The 18,333-nt window shown below is 48.3% G+C and overlaps 6 protein-coding genes across 6 annotated transcripts; 3 read left to right on the top strand and 3 right to left on the bottom strand.

Annotated features, from left to right (window-relative positions):
- Positions 1 to 3,028: 3,028 nt before the first annotated feature.
- F9C07_10423 (uncharacterized protein) lies at positions 3,029 to 3,440 on the top strand (the record flags this gene model as incomplete). Its single annotated transcript, XM_071507412.1, has 2 exons — positions 3,029 to 3,048; positions 3,200 to 3,440. The coding sequence occupies 2 exons, from the start codon at positions 3,029 to 3,031 to the stop codon at positions 3,438 to 3,440; spliced, it is 261 nt and encodes an 86-aa protein (XP_071366671.1).
- Positions 3,441 to 4,058: 618 nt separating this feature from the next.
- Positions 4,059 to 4,245, top strand: F9C07_10424 (uncharacterized protein; the record flags this gene model as incomplete). The annotated part of the gene is made up of 1 exon (XM_071507413.1): positions 4,059 to 4,245. One exon carries the CDS (start codon positions 4,059 to 4,061, stop codon positions 4,242 to 4,244), a length of 186 nt encoding a protein of 61 aa, XP_071366670.1.
- Positions 4,246 to 6,012: 1,767 nt separating this feature from the next.
- F9C07_2159604 (microtubule associated protein) lies at positions 6,013 to 9,630 on the bottom strand. The gene is made up of 4 exons (XM_041292325.2): positions 9,067 to 9,630; positions 8,959 to 9,011; positions 8,682 to 8,896; positions 6,013 to 8,632 (listed from the first exon to the last, which is right to left on the bottom strand). The coding sequence occupies exons 1-4, from the start codon at positions 9,181 to 9,183 to the stop codon at positions 6,714 to 6,716; spliced, it is 2,304 nt and encodes a 767-aa protein (XP_041146734.1). The 5' UTR covers positions 9,184 to 9,630; the 3' UTR covers positions 6,013 to 6,713.
- On the top strand, positions 9,347 to 11,663 carry F9C07_1586885 (COP9 signalosome complex subunit 5). The gene is made up of 2 exons (XM_041292336.2): positions 9,347 to 9,836; positions 9,910 to 11,663. Exons 1-2 carry the CDS (start codon positions 9,809 to 9,811, stop codon positions 10,884 to 10,886), a joined length of 1,005 nt encoding a protein of 334 aa, XP_041146733.1. The 5' UTR covers positions 9,347 to 9,808; the 3' UTR covers positions 10,887 to 11,663.
- Positions 11,664 to 12,440: 777 nt separating this feature from the next.
- Positions 12,441 to 16,321, bottom strand: F9C07_2067766 (ras guanine nucleotide exchange factor domain-containing protein; the record flags this gene model as incomplete). Its single annotated transcript, XM_071508728.1, has 3 exons — positions 12,441 to 12,805; positions 12,859 to 13,075; positions 13,124 to 16,321. The coding sequence occupies 3 exons, from the start codon at positions 16,319 to 16,321 to the stop codon at positions 12,441 to 12,443; spliced, it is 3,780 nt and encodes a 1,259-aa protein (XP_071366669.1).
- Positions 16,322 to 16,805: 484 nt separating this feature from the next.
- Positions 16,806 to 17,090, bottom strand: F9C07_10426 (uncharacterized protein; the record flags this gene model as incomplete). Its single annotated transcript, XM_071507414.1, has 2 exons — positions 16,806 to 16,935; positions 17,038 to 17,090. The coding sequence occupies 2 exons, from the start codon at positions 17,088 to 17,090 to the stop codon at positions 16,806 to 16,808; spliced, it is 183 nt and encodes a 60-aa protein (XP_071366668.1).
- Between the last annotated feature and the right edge of the window lie 1,243 nt (positions 17,091 to 18,333).

Here is an 18,333-nt window from a genome sequence, read left to right as displayed (position 1 = left end):
AGACCTGTTGTTGATACACCAGGATATATGCAGGCTTCGGCAAGCTATTGAGATGTAGTGAAGCAGGGGGGCTTTGAATATCGCTGACTCAATGTCATGGAAGCACCCCGGATGGGCCCCAGTCGGCAATTAGTAGTTATCGATCCCAAAAATAATCGATAATTCGGGGTAAACAAGGGCTACTACGCTCTATCGGTGGAAAACAAGCAGATATCTACCCGTGGTTATGCAATGCTTGCCGTGGGAGAGATCATCATAAGGTCAAGGGTATTGTCTATGATTATACTGGTCCTCGAGCTGCCAACAACTTATATCGGCTTGCCAGCCCTGCGCAACATACTACTATAACGCAGAGAACGCGAAGGGTAAAACACCTCATTTACAGCCCCATCAAACAAGGGGGAATGGAATACAAATGGTGCAGGACAAGAGATGACGAGAGTTGCGAGCTCTAGCAGGAGTCACCGTACGCAATGGTGGCTACATACCTACATAAGGTAAATTCCTCTATCCTGGACCAGAAAAGAAGGTATAAGACACTCTTTGCTCGATGTTGCTTGTATACACTCCGGCGTTGTTTGGGATATATGCTGTACCATTGCTCATTTTAGAGCAGTATTCAAATAACCATTCCAACTCAAGTTCACTGAATTATTGGCAGCCTTCGGGCTAAATCAGGATGCTGAACGAAAGAAATTCCTCATGCTGGCCGAGGAATATCCCGAGACCAGTGGTTCCATGAAGGATTGTTAACCACACAACGATCTATTTTCTGGAGCCCAGAAGAGTCTCGCCTGGCTTTCTGTGTTTAAAGGCCCCCTATGAGGAGCCAGATGCATCATGGATGCCTCAAGTGAGCCATGAACTGGGGTAATTCTGGAAGCCGGCACATCAGAAACCAGCGCACGGCTGGCCACTGATGCTCGGGGGTGGGTCGAGACGCCCGGGTCCACGGTAAAACAGTGCATCACCATAAACCTTCACGGGGAAAAGACATGAATTGCCGAGGATTCGTTGTCGGCCTTTTCCTTCTGCCGAGAATGTTGAAGTGGGGTTCCCCTGAGTGACCATTAACCCTCTATGTCTTATTCCTGGAGATGGATTCACTCCGTCGTGGGCGAAGTGGGACAATCCTTCCCCCTCTCGATGAGGACGACGACACACAAAATGAAATACATATTGAGCCATGTCTGAGAAGACTCGATATCTCAAGAGATCATAATTTCACCAATTTTATAGTATGTCACCGAGACAAATCCAATTTTGTCAGCATGCCTGTACTGCCCTTCCTCTAGTCTAGAACCCACAAGAGCCAATCCTTCGCAAATCAAGTCAGTCTACATCTAGCATGAGCAGTGGGAGTGGAACAATCTCCTATCGAGAAAGCTAAATAGCTCAATGGCCTCTATTTCTTGAGGCGTGTTGAAGAAGCCGGTGAAATGCCCGAGCTTCTAGAAACCGGTTATATTACAGCCGGAAAACGCTCTTCTCCAATTGAAGCTGTAACAGAAGACGCTAGCGAGTCGAAGAGGGCTAAAATTATCAAGCAAGAGCCCGTCGAGTATACTGACAATGATTTATCCGTGAAGACCGACAAAGAGCTTGAATATACCCTCCACGGTATCCCCTCCCCTTTAACCTGGAAGGATATGCCGACATTATTCCTAGGGGCAAATATGAATCCAATCATATACGAATAAACGGAACGGTAGAAAAAGCTCTGCCTGCTTCTTCAAATACAAAATGATGCAAATTCGTGTCTATGACTTGCAGCTCGATTAGCTTTGCTTTCCTGGATATGGGCTGAGTCCCATTGAGTGGGTAGAGGCTCTCCTAACAACCAGGAAGGGTTATGGAGACATTTGGTCTCAAATAAACGACAGCAGCAACAGCAGTAACATGGCTTTTGGGAAGCTGTCGTCGATTGTATACCCAGTAACAAACGTGAGCAACTGGACATTCTCCACCCTCTACCAGATGTGAACCAGCCGAACCGGTACTCCCCCTACGTATTCAGTTACAACCCAGCGCCTGACGAGCAACCCTTGAGCAATCACCTGTGTTGCCTAGTTCACTCTGAAAGTCCTGCACAGTTACAGGATTCCTGTCAAATGTATAGCAAGAGGGCAAGGATCTAGCCAGGCGGCTGAAGAGCAAGGATAAAGAGGTAAGTCGTCTGGAATGGATGTTGAAGAGATACGAAGACTAATATGTCGAGAAAGACACACATAGTGAGACCATGGCAGCGCCTGGTAACGAGGTTAATATCGACCAGAAAATACGTGACACGTGTGATGCAAGCTAATATCTACAGTGGTTAGCTTCTCCTAATTTTTGACGGAGCAGCTTGCTAATGAGATATACTACTCAGACAAAATCAGTTCAGTTAATAAGGCTTTCTAGGAAACATATGACAAGCAGGGGCGAGTGATACGCACTGCCAGAGACTGGATTTGTCGAACTTCACAAATATGATCCTATGTCTGGGACGAGAAAACGGAGAGGTAACAGAAAGGTAATTCGAATATGTGGCTTTCACACTGCACGATTTTGACGTCGATTCAGACACTCTATCCAATCTCGAGAAGCTCAGCAGCGGTACCAGGGTTTTCAGGCAGGCATAAAGAAGTTAGAAGGGCTAGCTGTTTACAAAGCCCGATGGAGCTCTTCGGAGCAGCGCAAACCAAGCTGTAGTGTTTTGTCGACTATTGAAAGCGTACATCAGACACACTCATGAACGATGTGGTCTACTAAGCCCAGTGGCACCAGCTCTCAAGTCATACTATAATTTAACAATGGATTTGATCCTACACTGGCCAGCTTCGACACAAGGAAATAACCAATAACTGGTTATAGGGTTGTTATGCTGGGACGCCAAACAATAAGGTCAAAAGCTTATTAACATATTCCACAGCAGCAATTGGGGTCCACCAGACAATCTCATTTCTAACCGCAATAGTCGGTTGATAGATGTCTTTTAGAAAGGAATGCTCCACCGACTAGGAGAATACTGGGATCATTCCACTACATGGCACCCACAATCCGACGGTCAGTCGGAAAGGGCAATACAGACGGTCGAGTTGATGCTTAGACACTACTTTACCAGACTATAAAACTATGTTACAAAGGAGCCCATCTACTCCGGTGATATTCTGTCCTCCACCACGAAAGACAGCTAAGTACCCTAACTGTCTCTTAGGGGCTCATTTCATACCACGAAGACTATGACAAGAACCGGTCAGGTCCACCCAGATGAGTGCCACTGCACTGCGGCTGTAAAGTCAGGTGGACTCAAAGTCCATATTTACACTGATCTTGACACTGTGAAATCGATCGACGACATGAAGGTGCTAGGAGAAAGCGTAGTAGCGAAGAAAGCCCAGGCGAGAACCTATGTACAGGCACCTATCCACGGCCATGGCATCAAGATGTACGGTTGATGGCAGGACGTTCTTGCTAGTACGTGACTGAAGGGTAAAAAGGAAAGGGCACTAAGGATCATACAACCAAGTGAAGGTGACAGGTGGTATAAAGATGAGGAGAATAAGTTCTTATACCCTGGCCATACAGGTGGAGGCCAAATAGGCACTCACTCGGAAGGAACATGGGTACATGACGAAATCACTCTAGGCTCAAAGAATGCGCCTGGGGTTCGAGACCCCATTTCCGTCTGGAAAAGTCATTTCGAATGGGGAATCCAATTACTCCATCTGGTACTCCAAACACAGAGACCAGCAAGTCAATTGATAATAGAGGAGGTCAAAACGGCAAGACATGTCACTTTGCGATTGCCCCAATTACTAGGGTATATAGGGAAGCAGCTGTGACTGTCACGCTGTACTGAGTGCGCAATACTTCATCCGCTGAACCCCGCTGTGTTGTTGGCGCTGCTATTACAGGAATTTGTTAGACAGCATCCGAGTGATCATATAGATTCTGAGACTCGCAAGTATCTAGACGACGTTACAGTTCTCAGGCTGGGTTATAGCATAAGTTTCAATCGCTATATGCCGATAGGCTCATATAGTGAAGCTGGGAATCTTTGCAATCGCCTAGCTATGGAGATGTCGAGTCGAAGATCTAACTTTGAAGAAATGACAAGCTTAAGTATGGAGTATGGTTGCAAAATAGACATCGAACTTGTGATCCCCACGCTGCTCCCCACCCCCCCCCCCCACTGCCTCTGCTCCTCCCGGCTCCTTCTTCTCCCTCCGGCTTGTCCAAATCCAAAAAGGCGAAGATGAGGCGGGTCACCTCAGAACACCCACTTATCAGATGCTTGGGTAACGATGGTCGACAAAGAGAAGAATGAGAAGGAAAAGGAGAAGGCGAAGAAAAAGGAGAAGGAAATGCAAGAGGAGTATGAGATAGAAAGGCTGAGCTTGACGGGTCTCCAAGCCCATGCCCTGTATCATCTTTTTGGAAAGACTAATTGCTTTGGGACCGGTATTTCCACCTCGACCCCGGCGGCCTTTAACATGAAGGCTTAGGATCGTGAAGGTCATTCTGACTACATGAACACTGAAGCTCTCTAGCTAACATTAGGTTACATGTATGCTGCGCAAGTCGCACGACGAAACGCGGAAAAGTCCAATATTACTGTTTTTGGCAATCCTCACAGACGCATACCAATGGGATTTATGCGTCTTCATCCCAACTAGGAGGGCATAACGGGGCAATTCTATTGAAAGATAAGTCACGGGGACAGTCCGAGCAAGCTCCCTTTAAGGATATCTGCAAGAATAAATCCTGGATTGGAAAAGGAGTATATACTTACCTGGGAAGTGGTAATTAGTCAATCCACAAGGAACCCCGTATATGTTGCTACACAATATTCCCCTGGCATCATCAAGAAAACAACCGGAAACAGGCGGCTAGTTGGATCAAAAGTGATCCGCTTCTGCTAATTTCCCTAAGCTTCTGGCAGGGGAAGAGGCTATTGTATAGCCCTGTCACAGGCAGGATGCCTATCTATAACCGAAGGTAGAAGATTACTTAAAATGACTGGCTCAGACATAACAGGGCCACAGAAAAAGATCAAGAAAATCAACTTTGACTTCTAGGGGCTGATGACATACAAGATCGCTGAAACCCTATCAGGGAAAGGGTTTATTCGTCAGGGACAAGCAGGACGGGAAACAATCGCAGGAGCTTACATAAGGTTGTATATTCAGCCTCCTGGCTAGAATTCTTTTTTCACTTCTAAAGTCTCTTGAGGTTCAAAAATACCTTCTGCATCAAGACTATTGGAGGAAGGAATCGTGGTGGATACTTCGATGACCCAGGTCGAGAAAAAGGTCGTGATATGGGAGACAATGACAGTAAAAGAGTTCCACTAGACTGCAAAGACGATGAAACATTATTTATACGGCCTATCTCAGGGCTTATGTTTTTTATGCGACCAGTCGGTAGGTAATATAAGGAACTCCTCAGTCGAATTGCTTCGGGAGGTCATTATGGAACATGATAAGGTACTCGCAACATCTCATAGCCACCACGGCTGAAGAGGAGGATCTTCAACCCTTTGCAGCATTCAGTGATTAGATAGCTCGGAGCCAAAGATACGCCAGCCACTATGAATATCGAACATTCTGCAGTGGGGGACGAGGGGGTGGTGCAGGGCTGTACCCAACAAAATGTCGGCCAGGTAATAAGCGCAGTCTGCGTTGCGATGGGCGTTGACATGGGCTTCGCCGATTTCAAGGCAACTATCGGCACAGTAGTCGACATTTCTACTGACCCTATGGCCGATCGATGATACCAATGCGTGATATCTAAAACCTACGGTTCCAAGCACAGACAGTGGAAGAACCAAAATCACGCACCACTCACTACAAGCGTCCCATATAATCCCGGTTTATATGGGTGATGGTAGTTCTGACAACGAAGAAAAAGAACTCGAGCTGTGCAATATGTGGACCATACTATATCGATGACAGCAAGCCTTGGATTACTTTTGCGTAGCTTACGAAAACTGAGAGCATTAGGTACTACATATACTACACGGACAAGATCATTTCGAAGAACAAAGTGTATTGTTAATTAACATATGAGATCCAACAAACCATTGCGCTGCGCTGATATCAAAACAAACGGAAAACATGATGTATGACTCGTACACAAAAGAACTGTAAGAGAGGGCTGGAGACGGCCTCACCAAATAACAAGAAGAAAGCAAAATAGAAGAATCAAACCTAATGGCGAATTAAGCATAAATAGTAAATGGACCGTCCAGTCAATGGCTATCCACATCTACTTTTTTCCGGTGGAAAATGAGTTCATTATCAAACGTACAAACCAAGCATAATACAAGAAGGTAACCCGTCTCTTTGAACAGTTAGATGGTAGTCATTTCGTTCGTTGTCATCCCATCGTTGCTGCAGTTGCCAACAGGCTTCGCGGGCTTAAGAGCAAAGATCACCATAAACGAAAAAAAGCGAAAACATAACCAGGGTATAATCCCAAAATTTTAAACACAGAAATTAATGTCGGCGCCAGAGCAACATCACTCAGATCGCCCAGGCCTGTCAAATCACCAGAGAGCTCAACCATTATACAGCGTCCCCAGCCTGGTCAAGATAAAATTAAACATTGCGAGAGCAATCATAGAATCGTCAACATCCAGTGGTCTCGTAATTCCGTCTTTCCGGAAGTGCCTGTGTGAAGAAAGCAAGAAAAGCCAAAACGATTTAGTTGAGCAATGGACTTCTTTTCTAGTAAGGCTCTAGGTCATCTGTCCATCCAGCATCACTCCCCGCTACACGGACGACATTCGGGTTTACCGCTGGTTCGTCAGGGCTCACACTTCGGATGCCTTTGGGCTTCTTTCCTGCCAAGTCGTCAAGGGCCATTCGCTTGCCATGGGCAGCACGAAGCTTGGCGTAATAAACGTCACTCGCGTCGGCTTCGGACTCAGTCCCACTGTCGAATGTCTCCCAGTTCTCCGATCCAGAGTTACCAGTGTTGACGGTTGACGCATTTGACACTTGTCTCGGAGCCGGTGGGGGAGCACGCTGCAGATAAGGATTCGGTCGTGGGTATCCCATGGAATTTACGGACAAGGATGAGGCTGAGGATTGTGTTGATTGAGAGAAGCCAGTAGATCGCTGTGAGAAAGCTGAAGAGCTCATGAACGAGCGTTGGTTCCGATCGTCATAGACATCTTCCGGGCTGACTGGCCGAACAAAAGCGTTGGATAGTGCACTAGCACTTCGTGGAGGCTCGAACAAGTAACTGCTTCGCTCATCTCGTGATTCTCCGCCGGTCAATGCTCGCATCCTTGGTGGCGGAGCACGAGTTGGGATTTTGCCGTTCATTGTGTTAGAAGAATAAAGGCCTGGAGTGCCACTGCGTGCGGGCGAATTGCTCCCATGAGGCATGTTGCTCAAGGGGACGCGAGCGGGAATCTTTGAGGGAGACTTAGCTCCGGCTCGGGATGGGGCTCGGGATGGTCCGATGGTGTTGTATTTCATTGAACCATTTCCAGTAGGGGTCTTCGTAGCAGACCGGGGAGGAGGAGGCCCTCTCATCACGCTAGCAGGACGAGAAGGAGGTTGTTGCCTCATAGATCCTCCCCTGATACTTCCTGGCCCGGCAGAAGGCGTCTTAGAACGAGGCGGAGGTTTGGCGACGACTGGAGTGAGCTCATCGAGGTATCTTTCTCCATGAACGAGGAACGGCCGGCCAAACTCGTCCTCGAAGTGTTCTAATTCTTTCCGCAGATCCGCTTCCACCTTAGGCAGCTCCTTAGCAATCCTCTTTCTCATTTTCTCCTCTCTCAGAAGCTTTCCTGGATCACGTCTTTGTCCGCTGGTTCCGCGCGCCATGAGACGAGATGCATCTTGACTTGACACGGCCAGAGCCTCTCTGTCTGCTAGAAGGCTACGGTGCCTCTCTACGAGCTGCAGTACTGAAGCACGCTGCTCCTTCAATGCCTCCAACCGGGTAATTTCTGCCTCATGGGCTTCTAACAAAGCGTCGCTGTAAACGTCAGAGAAGGCAGGAGTGAAGTCAAGCATTTCTTCTTCTGAGTAGTAGAGGCTATCCCAGAGCTCTTGCAGTCGACATCGCGCATCTTCGACAAATAGATGTAGATTCTGTTTCTTGAGTTCGTTGAGGCGTTCCAATTCTTCTTCAAATTCGTTGATTGTACGGAGACCACAGCCGCGGTTCGCCGAGAGGAACGCTTTTCTGTCACACTCCTCAACGCCAAAGCGCTCCCAAAGTGCTTCCACGGCATTTCTAAGCTCTGCGATCTTGCGCTCCCGACTTCTCTTCTCCTCCAACAGCTTTTCTCGCTTTGCCTTCAAATGGGCCAGGTCGGATTGGTGAAGTCCCAGCTGTTCGGGGGACTCTTTGTAGTGCTTAACGATGTTGGAATCTGTTTGGGCCTGAGGGGTTCCGAGCTCGGCCCAGAGCTTGATGATCTCTTCGCAAGTGGTCTTGACATATTCGAACCGTCGTTCGTATTCTTCGTAAACTCGTGAAAACTCGTCGTTCAGATCATCCACGTATTGGCGAGACAAGTTGAAACTAGGCGATATCGAAGATCCCGGTGCTGTAGGGGGAAGAGCAATGGTAACAAAAGACGCTTCGAGGTGAGATGAGTATGACTCGAGAGCCACAACGAGTTCTACATGTCGTTAGCAAGTCATTCGATCATTAGCGGCAGTATAACATACTCTTGACCTGTTCGAAGCGCTCGTGGTGTAATTTGCTGAGTGCATTATGCTTCTCGCGGAGGAACGCAAGACAGCGTTTGAGGGGATAGGTTATGCGCAAGTCATCGCGATTCAGCTGATACTCGCCATTGGCCTTCTCATCCTCTAGAGACTCCTCCATTTGCTCGATTGCAATTATGAGTTGTCGCGCCTCCTCTGTCATCTCATTTTTCTCACTATTGATTCCGTTAACATCCGAGAAACTTTTCCGTCGGGCTGAAACACGGGTAGAACTTACTTGTCAACAAGCTTGAGATGATTGTTTAGAGTATCGGACAGAGCACTGAAAAGCTATAGTTGTTTGTTAGTATCAGTTGACAAACAAGGAAGTGCTAAGTAAGCCAACCTCCGCCTCTCGAGAGTCGCGCTCATGGCTCGGAACACCGATCTCATCATAGATGCCATGCAGCTGAGCGACAATATTATTGACCTGGGTGGTCAAGTAGCTGGTGTCGACGGCCATCGCGTATGCCAGCGTTTTAAGTTAACAAAAGAAATATAACGAGAGTATGTTCACGCCTTTAAGGTTTCGTGATCATGTAGTCTCTGGCGGCGATGCGCCTTCAGCACTGCAGCTGTGAGACACCAAAATCCACCAGCGTGAATCTGCAACAACAGCAAACGATTGACTCAGAGGTCGGATGTCATCTGCGAGAACAAGGGGCTACCCGCAGGCTTTATGTATAGCTGAGCACTTGCAGACGTATGCAAGGGTGGAGAGGGGGAAGAGGAATCAATTGAGGCAGTGATGCGATGGGATGGAACAATAATAATAGTGCCGCTCCCTTGAGGTGCAGCCGCGATCGAGATTCCCTCCCGGCCCCTGTTGATGGCGTTCCGTTACTCCAGCAACAGTCCACCTAACCCCTCACCGCCCCGTTCTGCCATGACTCTACTCACCGCCCTCTCCACGTCTGGACTCCAACGGTTGCTTAAAGTAGATCAGATCTGATAGATCAGACGTCACCAAAGTCAGCCATTTGTTTTTAACTCCTCATCCCGCAAATCCTGCTATAGACTACTCCTCTTTCCTTTAAACCCCACAGCCCATCATCTCCTATTGTCAAAAACCCCACCCATTCAACATCATGCAGAAGGCTGCACAGCAGTCTTGGGGTTCGTACTAAGCATTACCCCGATATTATCAAAGACAACATCCATTACTAACAATAAACCCCTCCCACTCCAGAGCTCGAAAATGCCATCAGCCTCATAGATCCCCAACGAGACGCCCTCTACCAGTACGATGAAGAAACACACAAAGCCCTCAGCGCGGAGCGCCCATGGGCCAAAGACCCCCACTATTTCAAATCGATAAGGATCTCCGCTGTCGCGCTACTGAAGATGGTGATGCACGCACGCTCAGGCGGATCTCTCGAAGTCATGGGCCTAATGCAAGGCTACATCCTGCCAGAAACCTTTGTCGTAACCGATGCATTTCGCCTCCCAGTCGAAGGAACAGAGACTCGAGTGAACGCCCAAGACGAAGCAAACGAATACATGGTGTCTTATCTCCAGGCATGTCGGGATGCGGGACGGATGGAAAATGCAGTCGGCTGGTATCACAGTCACCCTGGATATGGTTGCTGGTTATCGGGGATTGATGTCACCACGCAGGATATGCAGCAGCTCGGCGGGCCGTTTGTTGCCGTGGTCATTGATCCAGAGCGGACCATTTCGGCGGGAAAGGTAGATATCGGGGCGTTTAGAACGTTCCCTAAGGATTATACGCCACCCAAGGAAGAGCAAGAGGATGATGAGTACCAGACCGTACCGCTTAACAAAGCGGAGGACTTTGGAGCGCATGCATCCCATTACTATTCGCTTGAGGTATCGCTTTTTAAGAGCGTCCTTGATACTGAAATTCTGTCACTTCTGTGGAACAAATATTGGGTGGCTACCCTCAGCCAGAGCCCTCTATTTACCACCCGTGATTATGGTAGCAAACAGATGATGGATCTTAGCCAGAAAGTTAGACGGGCCGCGCGCAGTATTGAAAGCAATCCCTCACGAGGCGGGACCACTACTGTCAAAGATCAACAATTGGAGAAAGTCGTGCGAGATGGGCAGCGAATTGTATCGGAGGAAGTGAAGGGCCTCCTGGCAGCTGAAGTCAAGATGAAGCTCTTCCAAGGCATCGGCGAGAATAACAAAGCAGAGACATAAACAGCCACAGTTTTTCAAGAGAAACAGATATTATGAACGGTGGTACGACTCTACGTTGGGTGTTAAACTTCTACCGAGCGTTTTCGGTGTCGAAGGCGCTTCTGGGCCCATATGTATTTAATGCCCCTGAGCAACACGACGAATTACGACGAGATATCTTGGCCAAACTTGCGCATTCTTCTTGTACAATTTATTCCCATGGATGTAACACAGAAGACGAAAGATATATACCTTCGTAGTTAAACAGGTAGGTACAAGAACAGAAAGGACACATGGAGTGTACAAAGCTGGGACAACATACAATGTTATCCTATGTCATGACGTATCATTATCAATCGTGAACGAGACCACAGTCCCGTGGAAACCCTTATCATGAGGCCGGGGAACCAAGACACGGACGACAATCTTATATAAAAAAAAAGGAAAACGGGCCGAGCCACTGTACAAAACGATCGAGAGGGTCAAGAATATATGCAGGTAAATGGTAAGATAGAGAAAGGATCAAGGGACTGTAAGACCGCCGAGGTGAAGGCGAAAAAGAACAAAAGAAATAGCAGAGCCGTGCAAGGGTTGAGTTGGTAGCGTCTGAAGGTAAAGAGTGGTCTCGTCCGCAAAAGTGAAGATAAAAGACAATAAACAACAACAGGTCGAGGGTATCACAAGCTTCCACTGCAATCGTTCTATCACATGCGATTCAAGTAGCTGTGGGGCGCTAAAGTCAGGGGGGTTTCGTATAATGTTCGAAGTCCCCTCAACTTGTCCTTTTTATCCTTTTTATTCTTTTTTTTCTAAAAAAATTTTCTTCTGGTTGTCAGGCTGTTGATAGACCAACCAGAGACAATATGCTCAGGATGATCAAATGATCATATGGCGCCCGGACCGTAACCGTTCGGTTTGGCCAACGACATGGACATGAACGTCGCGTCAAATGAGAACGAATAGCTTGAAGGAGGCGTCGAGGAATCCTGGAGTGCGGCTGGAGTAAAGGTGCAGAAGCACTCTCGAGCAGCGCAAGGATGTCTTGCAGTTCGACCCCAGGTAGGTTCCAACATGCCGCGTCATGCAATTTGATAAGGCCGTAGTCGACTAATCCTTCTTTCGCACGGTCGCATAGATGATAGACGGCGTCGTTCTAGTGAGTCGTGGTAAACGCCAGGGATTCTATCGCCGCCAATCACCTCGCATGGAAGCCATTGGCGTGGGTGATCGCTCGTGATAAACTTTGTCGGGTTGCCGGCGGTAACAACTCGGCACGTGCGTAGTGGATGCTAGGACAGGGATCTCCACGTATCGCAATCTATACCCCGACGGAGAAACGGAGTTCGCCGGCTTACAGGAAGCCCGATTCAGACAGCAGTCTACGCGTTGGGAAGAACACAGTTAGTCATCATGTAATCAATCAATCAATCAAGACGTCCTTCAAAGAGAAATAGTATCTGAAAAAAAGATATGGGTATCGCCACACCAGGCCTTAACACCGAAGCAAACACACAAGGTCATGAAAAAGGGCATCAAGTGGGAAGGTGCACATGAAAAAAAATTAAAGGAAAAGCATTATCGCATCGACATGGCCAAGGTCGCAATAGCCAAGGTGCTCATGTCTCTACCTGCTGTAGTAGCATACCTCGCAATCTTCTCGTCCTCCCGTTCTCTGGGTTCCACTTCCAAACTCCGGTCGTACATGTCATGCACGTCGCCCGCCGCTTGTAAATTACTGAGAATGTAATCCTGCAGTTCAGGAACGGGTTGCAGGAGATAGGGGACGTTTTGGTACTGCTGAATGTCTCGGATTACTTCCGCGGTTTTGGCGCGTTTGTTAAAGTTGATCAGCTCCGATGGCGTAAGAGATGGAATACCGTCTTCGATGAAGGTCAAATCGGTCAAGTAAACACCTAGGAAATTGAGGTTAGTCTCCGCAGCTAAAAAACGTAGGATAGGGGTGGGATTATGTCGATCAATCCTAATCTCATACCGAAAAATGGAATGCATGGCGGGTTTGCTAAGTGCAGAGTTTCACGGTATTCACCGAAGTTTTTCGTGCTAGCCATGAGTTTACGCATTTGCTCCAATATTGTGGACGTGCGGCCACTAACTTGGCCCCATGTCCGGCCAAGTCGATGAATCGGTGCCGTTCCGAGGGCAGAGATAATAGATGTCAGTGTAGAGTAGTTGTTCAGGGCACGGCATTTCTATTTTTGTCAGCAATAGCCGTCAATATGGTGGGGAAATCTTCATACATCTGCTACATTAACAAAGTGCTTGATAACAACCACACGCTTCTTGACATCAGATTGACTGAGGATCATCTCCGCAACCCAATTTGTCAGCTGGTTGGAATGAAGGATGAGAGCTTTCACGTTAGTCGCAGGCTCCGGTTCGTCAGGCCCAACTTTCTTTTGCCACGTTTTATTCAAACATTCTATAGGTCGAATCTTGGAGTAAAGACGTGATTCAATGATTGTAAGCTGGCGAGCAAATTCTATTGGATCAATGTCCAGGAATTTAAGCTTCTTCATATTCTTCGGGATAATAGGAGACGGGGCAGGAACCGCTTGCGTAGGAACAAGCCGCTTGACAGTCGTGTCCTGGCCACGAAGACGTTGCTCGATAACCGTCAACAATGGAGGCGTACCAGGTGTTTTCGTAGTAGCGATAGAGTCTTTGGTGAAAGCATGGACACGTTCCAGAAGCTTCATATGCGCTTCATCATTTGGTTCCATCCAGAAGTTTTCAAACCAGCTCTTGAGGATGTTGACTATACGGAATCGAATGGGCTTTTGCTTCCTGTCAATCCACATCTGCATCTCTTCTTGGTTTAGACCGAACGGGGGCTGGATATTAAATCGCTGGGTTAGCAGCTCGAAGAGCTCGACGGCGGTAGTAAAGGAACGGTAGGTAAGGAGGAAAGTATTGTTGAAAGAAGCATCAAGTTTGTCATGTCGAGTCAGGTGCTCCACTAGTCCTGCTAGCGTGCCACATTTCAAAGTAGGCACATCGTTTTTGGTATCGTAAAATACTTCGCCTTCATGATCCATCTTCAAGAACCAAGGCGTTTCTTCCGGCTCCCGGACAGGTTCCCGGATTGGCTCTCGAGTGATTGCAGAAGGTGGAGCTTGTCCGAAGAATCTCTGTGCCTTATCCATATTACGCCGCACTTTGTCATGTGGGGGATTGACGGAATAAGAAGACGGGATTCCAATTGACTCGTCCGCGATCTTAGCCTGGGATTCCGCACGGCTATGCAGAGCCTTCAAACCCTCGTTATCCTGACCCAGACGACTCTCGCTACGGAAAGCTGCAGTAGACTCGGGGATCTGCTCAAGCAGGAGAGACAGTGAGAATCCGATTTGAGAAACGTAATTCTCAAGTTGCCTAGCAACACCTCGCACGGCGTTCAGACGATCTTCGAGAGAATCTCCGCGCAACTCAGCCCATTCATCGCCCAGGGGGCTCGTGACGGCCTGACAGCCGAGGACGAAATCGGCAATCGCATCGTAAACTCGTTGTTTCTGTAAACTAAAATCGACCAATTGCGGGTTTTGGAAACTGGTACCCAAGGGCGCCAGATTGATCGACTCGACAGAAGAAATCCAAGGACGAAACTGTTCGATGACCTTGATAGCAGCGGCAGAGACAGAATCGCCGATTTCATGATGCTCAGCAATCGTGACGATCTTCTTCTGGTTGAGCGACAATCGTTCCTCCAGTCGGCGAATGCTCCCAACGAATGACCTCCGCAGAATGTCAATATGATCCAAGAGCGCTGCATCGAGTGGCACCGCTGGTTCAACTCGAGTGTCGGCTCCATCCTGGTCTAAGAACGACGTCGGGCCTGAATCATTGAGTGTGACACCGTTATTCTGCCAGCCGCCGCCTGAACAGCTACCTACCACAAATCCCGGGATGATGCGCCGGATGAAGTCACCACGCTGCTGTCTTGCAATATCGACATAACCATACACTCCTTGCATAACCCCATCCGCCTCTTGTAAGCATTTGTTGACGGAATCCGGACTTGGCCAGTCAGCCGCAGCAATGTGCGATGAGAGCACTAGTTTGGAGAATTTCGACATCATATCCCTGAAGTGAGGGTACAGAGCCTTATTTGTTGAGATAATCGACGGGTTTCCGGAGTGGTTGTCAGTGGTATCGGAACCAGCAGCCAGAAGCATACGCAGATGGTCGGATATATCTTCGGCCTTTCTCACGTATTCGGAGCGATCACCGTTCAACAAGGTCTGGCGATAGGTCTCGACAGCGTTGCGCATGTTATCAACGAGCAATGGCCACGTCAGGGGGGCGGATGCACCATCGTCAACAAAATGCGAGGGCGCTTCCGAAGAGATAGAAGGTCTGTGGAAATTGTCCGAAAGCGATGTAGTACTGCTAGCAGCGGTACCAAGACTGTAAGCCTTAGACAGGCTTCGAAATGAGCTCTTCCCTTCGTTAATCGATTTGGTGGTAGACGGTAGGTGTAAGGAATCCATGGAAGTTGCGGGGGATACGCCGTCGATATAGGACTGTCGTCTCCGAGACATAGAATCCTGAGAAGCAAGCATCAGAGATTCACCCTCCGCTTCGGATGCGGAGCCATCATAGTCATCCTCGTCTCGTTCGAAACCACGGGCCATCAGTTCTGGTGGAGGTCTAGTCTGATTGGGCACAAAAAAGTTATTGCGATCGTAAGGACCTGTTTCGTTCGTAGACGGGTTTTCGAACGGCAACTCCATGGTACTGTAGCCGGTGAGGGTGTTGAAGTAGAATAAACGGCCATCGGGGGTCGCTTGTGGAATCCAAAAGGCGGCCTCTTCCTGTTCATTGGGAGGTCCTGTGCCTTCAATAGGCAGTATCGGTTGCGAATCTCGCGGATTTCCTGCAGAGTCAACCTCGTCTTCCTCGCGGTCCTCCTCATACTCCTCTCCCAGGCCAGACTCCGCACTGACGTCTCCATCTTCACGCCCGTTCGATACATGCTCCTCGAGCTCGCTGAGGTCTGTAATGATAGTACAGTAATTGCTAGGGAACCAGCCCCGGACACTATTGTTGATCACTCCGTCCCACCAGCCGGTCTCCAGTTGGTTCAGAACCTGAATGATATCACCTCTCTGAAAACTTAGACTGGTATGATCGTCGGCATCGTAGTCATACATGGCCCGCACAAACAGCGCAGGTGCTGGTTCGGGGCTGGGAGTAAAGCGTCCAGTGGCAGTCATCTTGACGGGTGATTGATGTGCTTGAGGCGACTGATCGACACTCTTATCTCTGTAGTGGAAAGAGAGGCTGCTTCCACGACTGCGACTCCCGGGGGCAGTCGTGGGAGTGTACGCCTGCTCCTCGGTAAATGCAAACGTGGTTGTGATAGTAGTACCCGTCTTAGTCGCCAGCGCCGATTTAGTGTCGATAACCAATGGCTCTGCCAAACGGGTGTCGTACATTCCAATTGACTTTGGTAGTTACTAGATAAAATGGGAGACGGTAGGGGGCGGGGGAGGGAGCCAAGATAAACTGGTAATCAGTACGCTACGTCTCATGCGACAAACGGCTGGACGAGCTTAACGAAAGGCGTTGGTCATGACTAGATCGGCAAGCAAGTGTCGAAGGATCCGTTAGGAGGGGAATGCGGTGCGGGTTGGTTGCAGAATCACGCTGCGGGAGAAATGTAGTAGACTATAGTGGGTTCACCGCACGGGTGGTGGCAGGGTAAAAGGCGATAACGATAAAAGTGGCAAGGACACACGGTTAAAATGGAGACCCGGATATGGCGTCCAGCGTAGATCTTTGTTTCAATGTGAGACTGAAAGGAAGAGTGAAGAACACTGAGGATGTGGAAATCGAAGAAAAAGGAGAGCAAGAGACCGAAAGACCACCGACCGTCCAGGAGAGGAAGAGAGCGAGTGAAAGAGAGGGTCTCAGGGAGTTTTAGGGGAGGTTCGCAACAGTCCGTCCATTCGGGTTGGTGGGCAGATGGACTGGGTGTGAGTGGAGGAAAGTGACAACCTGCAATACCGCCTGGTCCGTCCACCGATTACTGCTACTGTGAAGGGTACCACTACGGAAAGTAAGTCTGTAATTTTTCAATACCACCCTACCTAAATTACCGTACCTGTCCATTTCCTTGTACTTCAGTTACCCGTTAAGAGACCTAACCTACCCGCGGTTGATACAGCCGGTCAACGAAAGTTGAGAGGGGCACCTTTTGTTCATTTTTTTATTTTTATTCTTGGACCTTTTTCCACCTGCATTCAGCTGATAGGGAACAATAATATCGGGCAAGGTGTAGGGATGCACTCTTGTTGGCTGGGGATGAATTTTTTAATTTTTTTTTCCCTTCTTTTTTTTTTTTTTTGCCACAAACATTCAGCTTGGGGGCTATAAATTGCCCCAAGTCACTACTGCGCCCCGTGTTGTGTAGGCCATAAGCCTCACGTATGGAGTACCTGGTAGATTACAGGTAACGAAACTAAATAAGGTCGATACGGAGACGCGGACCAGCAGCCAGCACGAGCCCTCTGGACCTTTTGACTTTACGGGCCATGCATAAACTGTCGCTTTTGGTGCGTTGATAGGCGCTTGCTGGTCGCTAAAAAGTCTAACCAGTTCCCCGTACCACAAACATCCAACCCTCATTGCTCCATCTTTCTGAATGGGTCACTCTACGATTTAAAAGCGCGTCTGTACGGAGGAGCCTTGGTTCTCGGAACAAAGAGGCTGGAACCTAGGGAGTCTCGGCTGCATTTCCGCTACTCTTGACTTTCCAGGCGGATATGATTGGGCTGGCTATGCAATATATAAAGTTAGGAAATGGGGGTTTTGATATTATTTTGTAGGCGAAAGTAGATACTCCATATAAAGTTATATTGTCCATAATACCTGCTTCCATGTCTCCTGCAAAAAAGAACGAAAGAGTAAAAAGAAATTACTAAAAAAGAAAAAGACAGGATCGTTTCATTGGTAATCTTTGGTATCTGACCGACTTGTATTTTCAGCCACTTGTTGTCCCCATTTCCTGTGGAGAATTTTAGCTCGCGTTGCACTCCAAAAATACTCCGCAACAGTCTCGACTGATGGGGACTTTACGAAATGAATTGGGTCTTAGTAGAATCATATATATTACTACGTATTACTTCAATAACCGCTATCACTCCCACACCGTATGGACGCGCGGGAGACACGATTGCACCACCGTCGACCTACAAGACCGCGTATCAAACACATAGTCATCCATGAACCTTGAGAGGTCTGGAATTCAACGCATGAACCATACCGGTCTTATTCGGTATTCCGCTTTCCTATCGTGATATGCATGCGCATGGGGACTGTCCTGTGCGTGTATCTTCCCGGAGGATTAATCACAATTCGATGCGATGTATAGGCCATGATTTGCCTCTATGGGCGGCAGGTCGCATGAAGGCACCCAATTCATGATCAACCGCGGTGCCACTCAACA

The sequence above is a fragment of the Aspergillus flavus genome, chromosome 4, assembly GCF_009017415.1.
Source record: "Aspergillus flavus chromosome 4, complete sequence".
Classification (NCBI taxonomy): domain Eukaryota; kingdom Fungi; phylum Ascomycota; class Eurotiomycetes; order Eurotiales; family Aspergillaceae; genus Aspergillus; species Aspergillus flavus.
The sequence above is the reverse complement of the archived record's forward strand: the minus strand, read 5'-3'. Positions and strand labels throughout refer to the sequence as shown.

Coding starts and splice junctions, on each gene's coding strand:
- F9C07_2159604 (XM_041292325.2), bottom strand. CDS start 9,183: ATGGCCGTCGACACCAGCTACTTGACCACCCAGGTCAATAATATTGTC. Junction 9,012..9,066: donor GCGACTCTCGAGAGGCGGAG/GTTGGCTTACTT, acceptor AAACAACTATAG/CTTTTCAGTGCTCTGTCCGA. Junction 8,633..8,681: donor GCGCTTCGAACAGGTCAAGA/GTATGTTATACT, acceptor AACGACATGTAG/AACTCGTTGTGGCTCTCGAG.
- F9C07_1586885 (XM_041292336.2), top strand. CDS start 9,809: ATGCAGAAGGCTGCACAGCAGTCTTGGG. Junction 9,837..9,909: donor GGCTGCACAGCAGTCTTGGG/GTTCGTACTAAG, acceptor CTCCCACTCCAG/AGCTCGAAAATGCCATCAGC.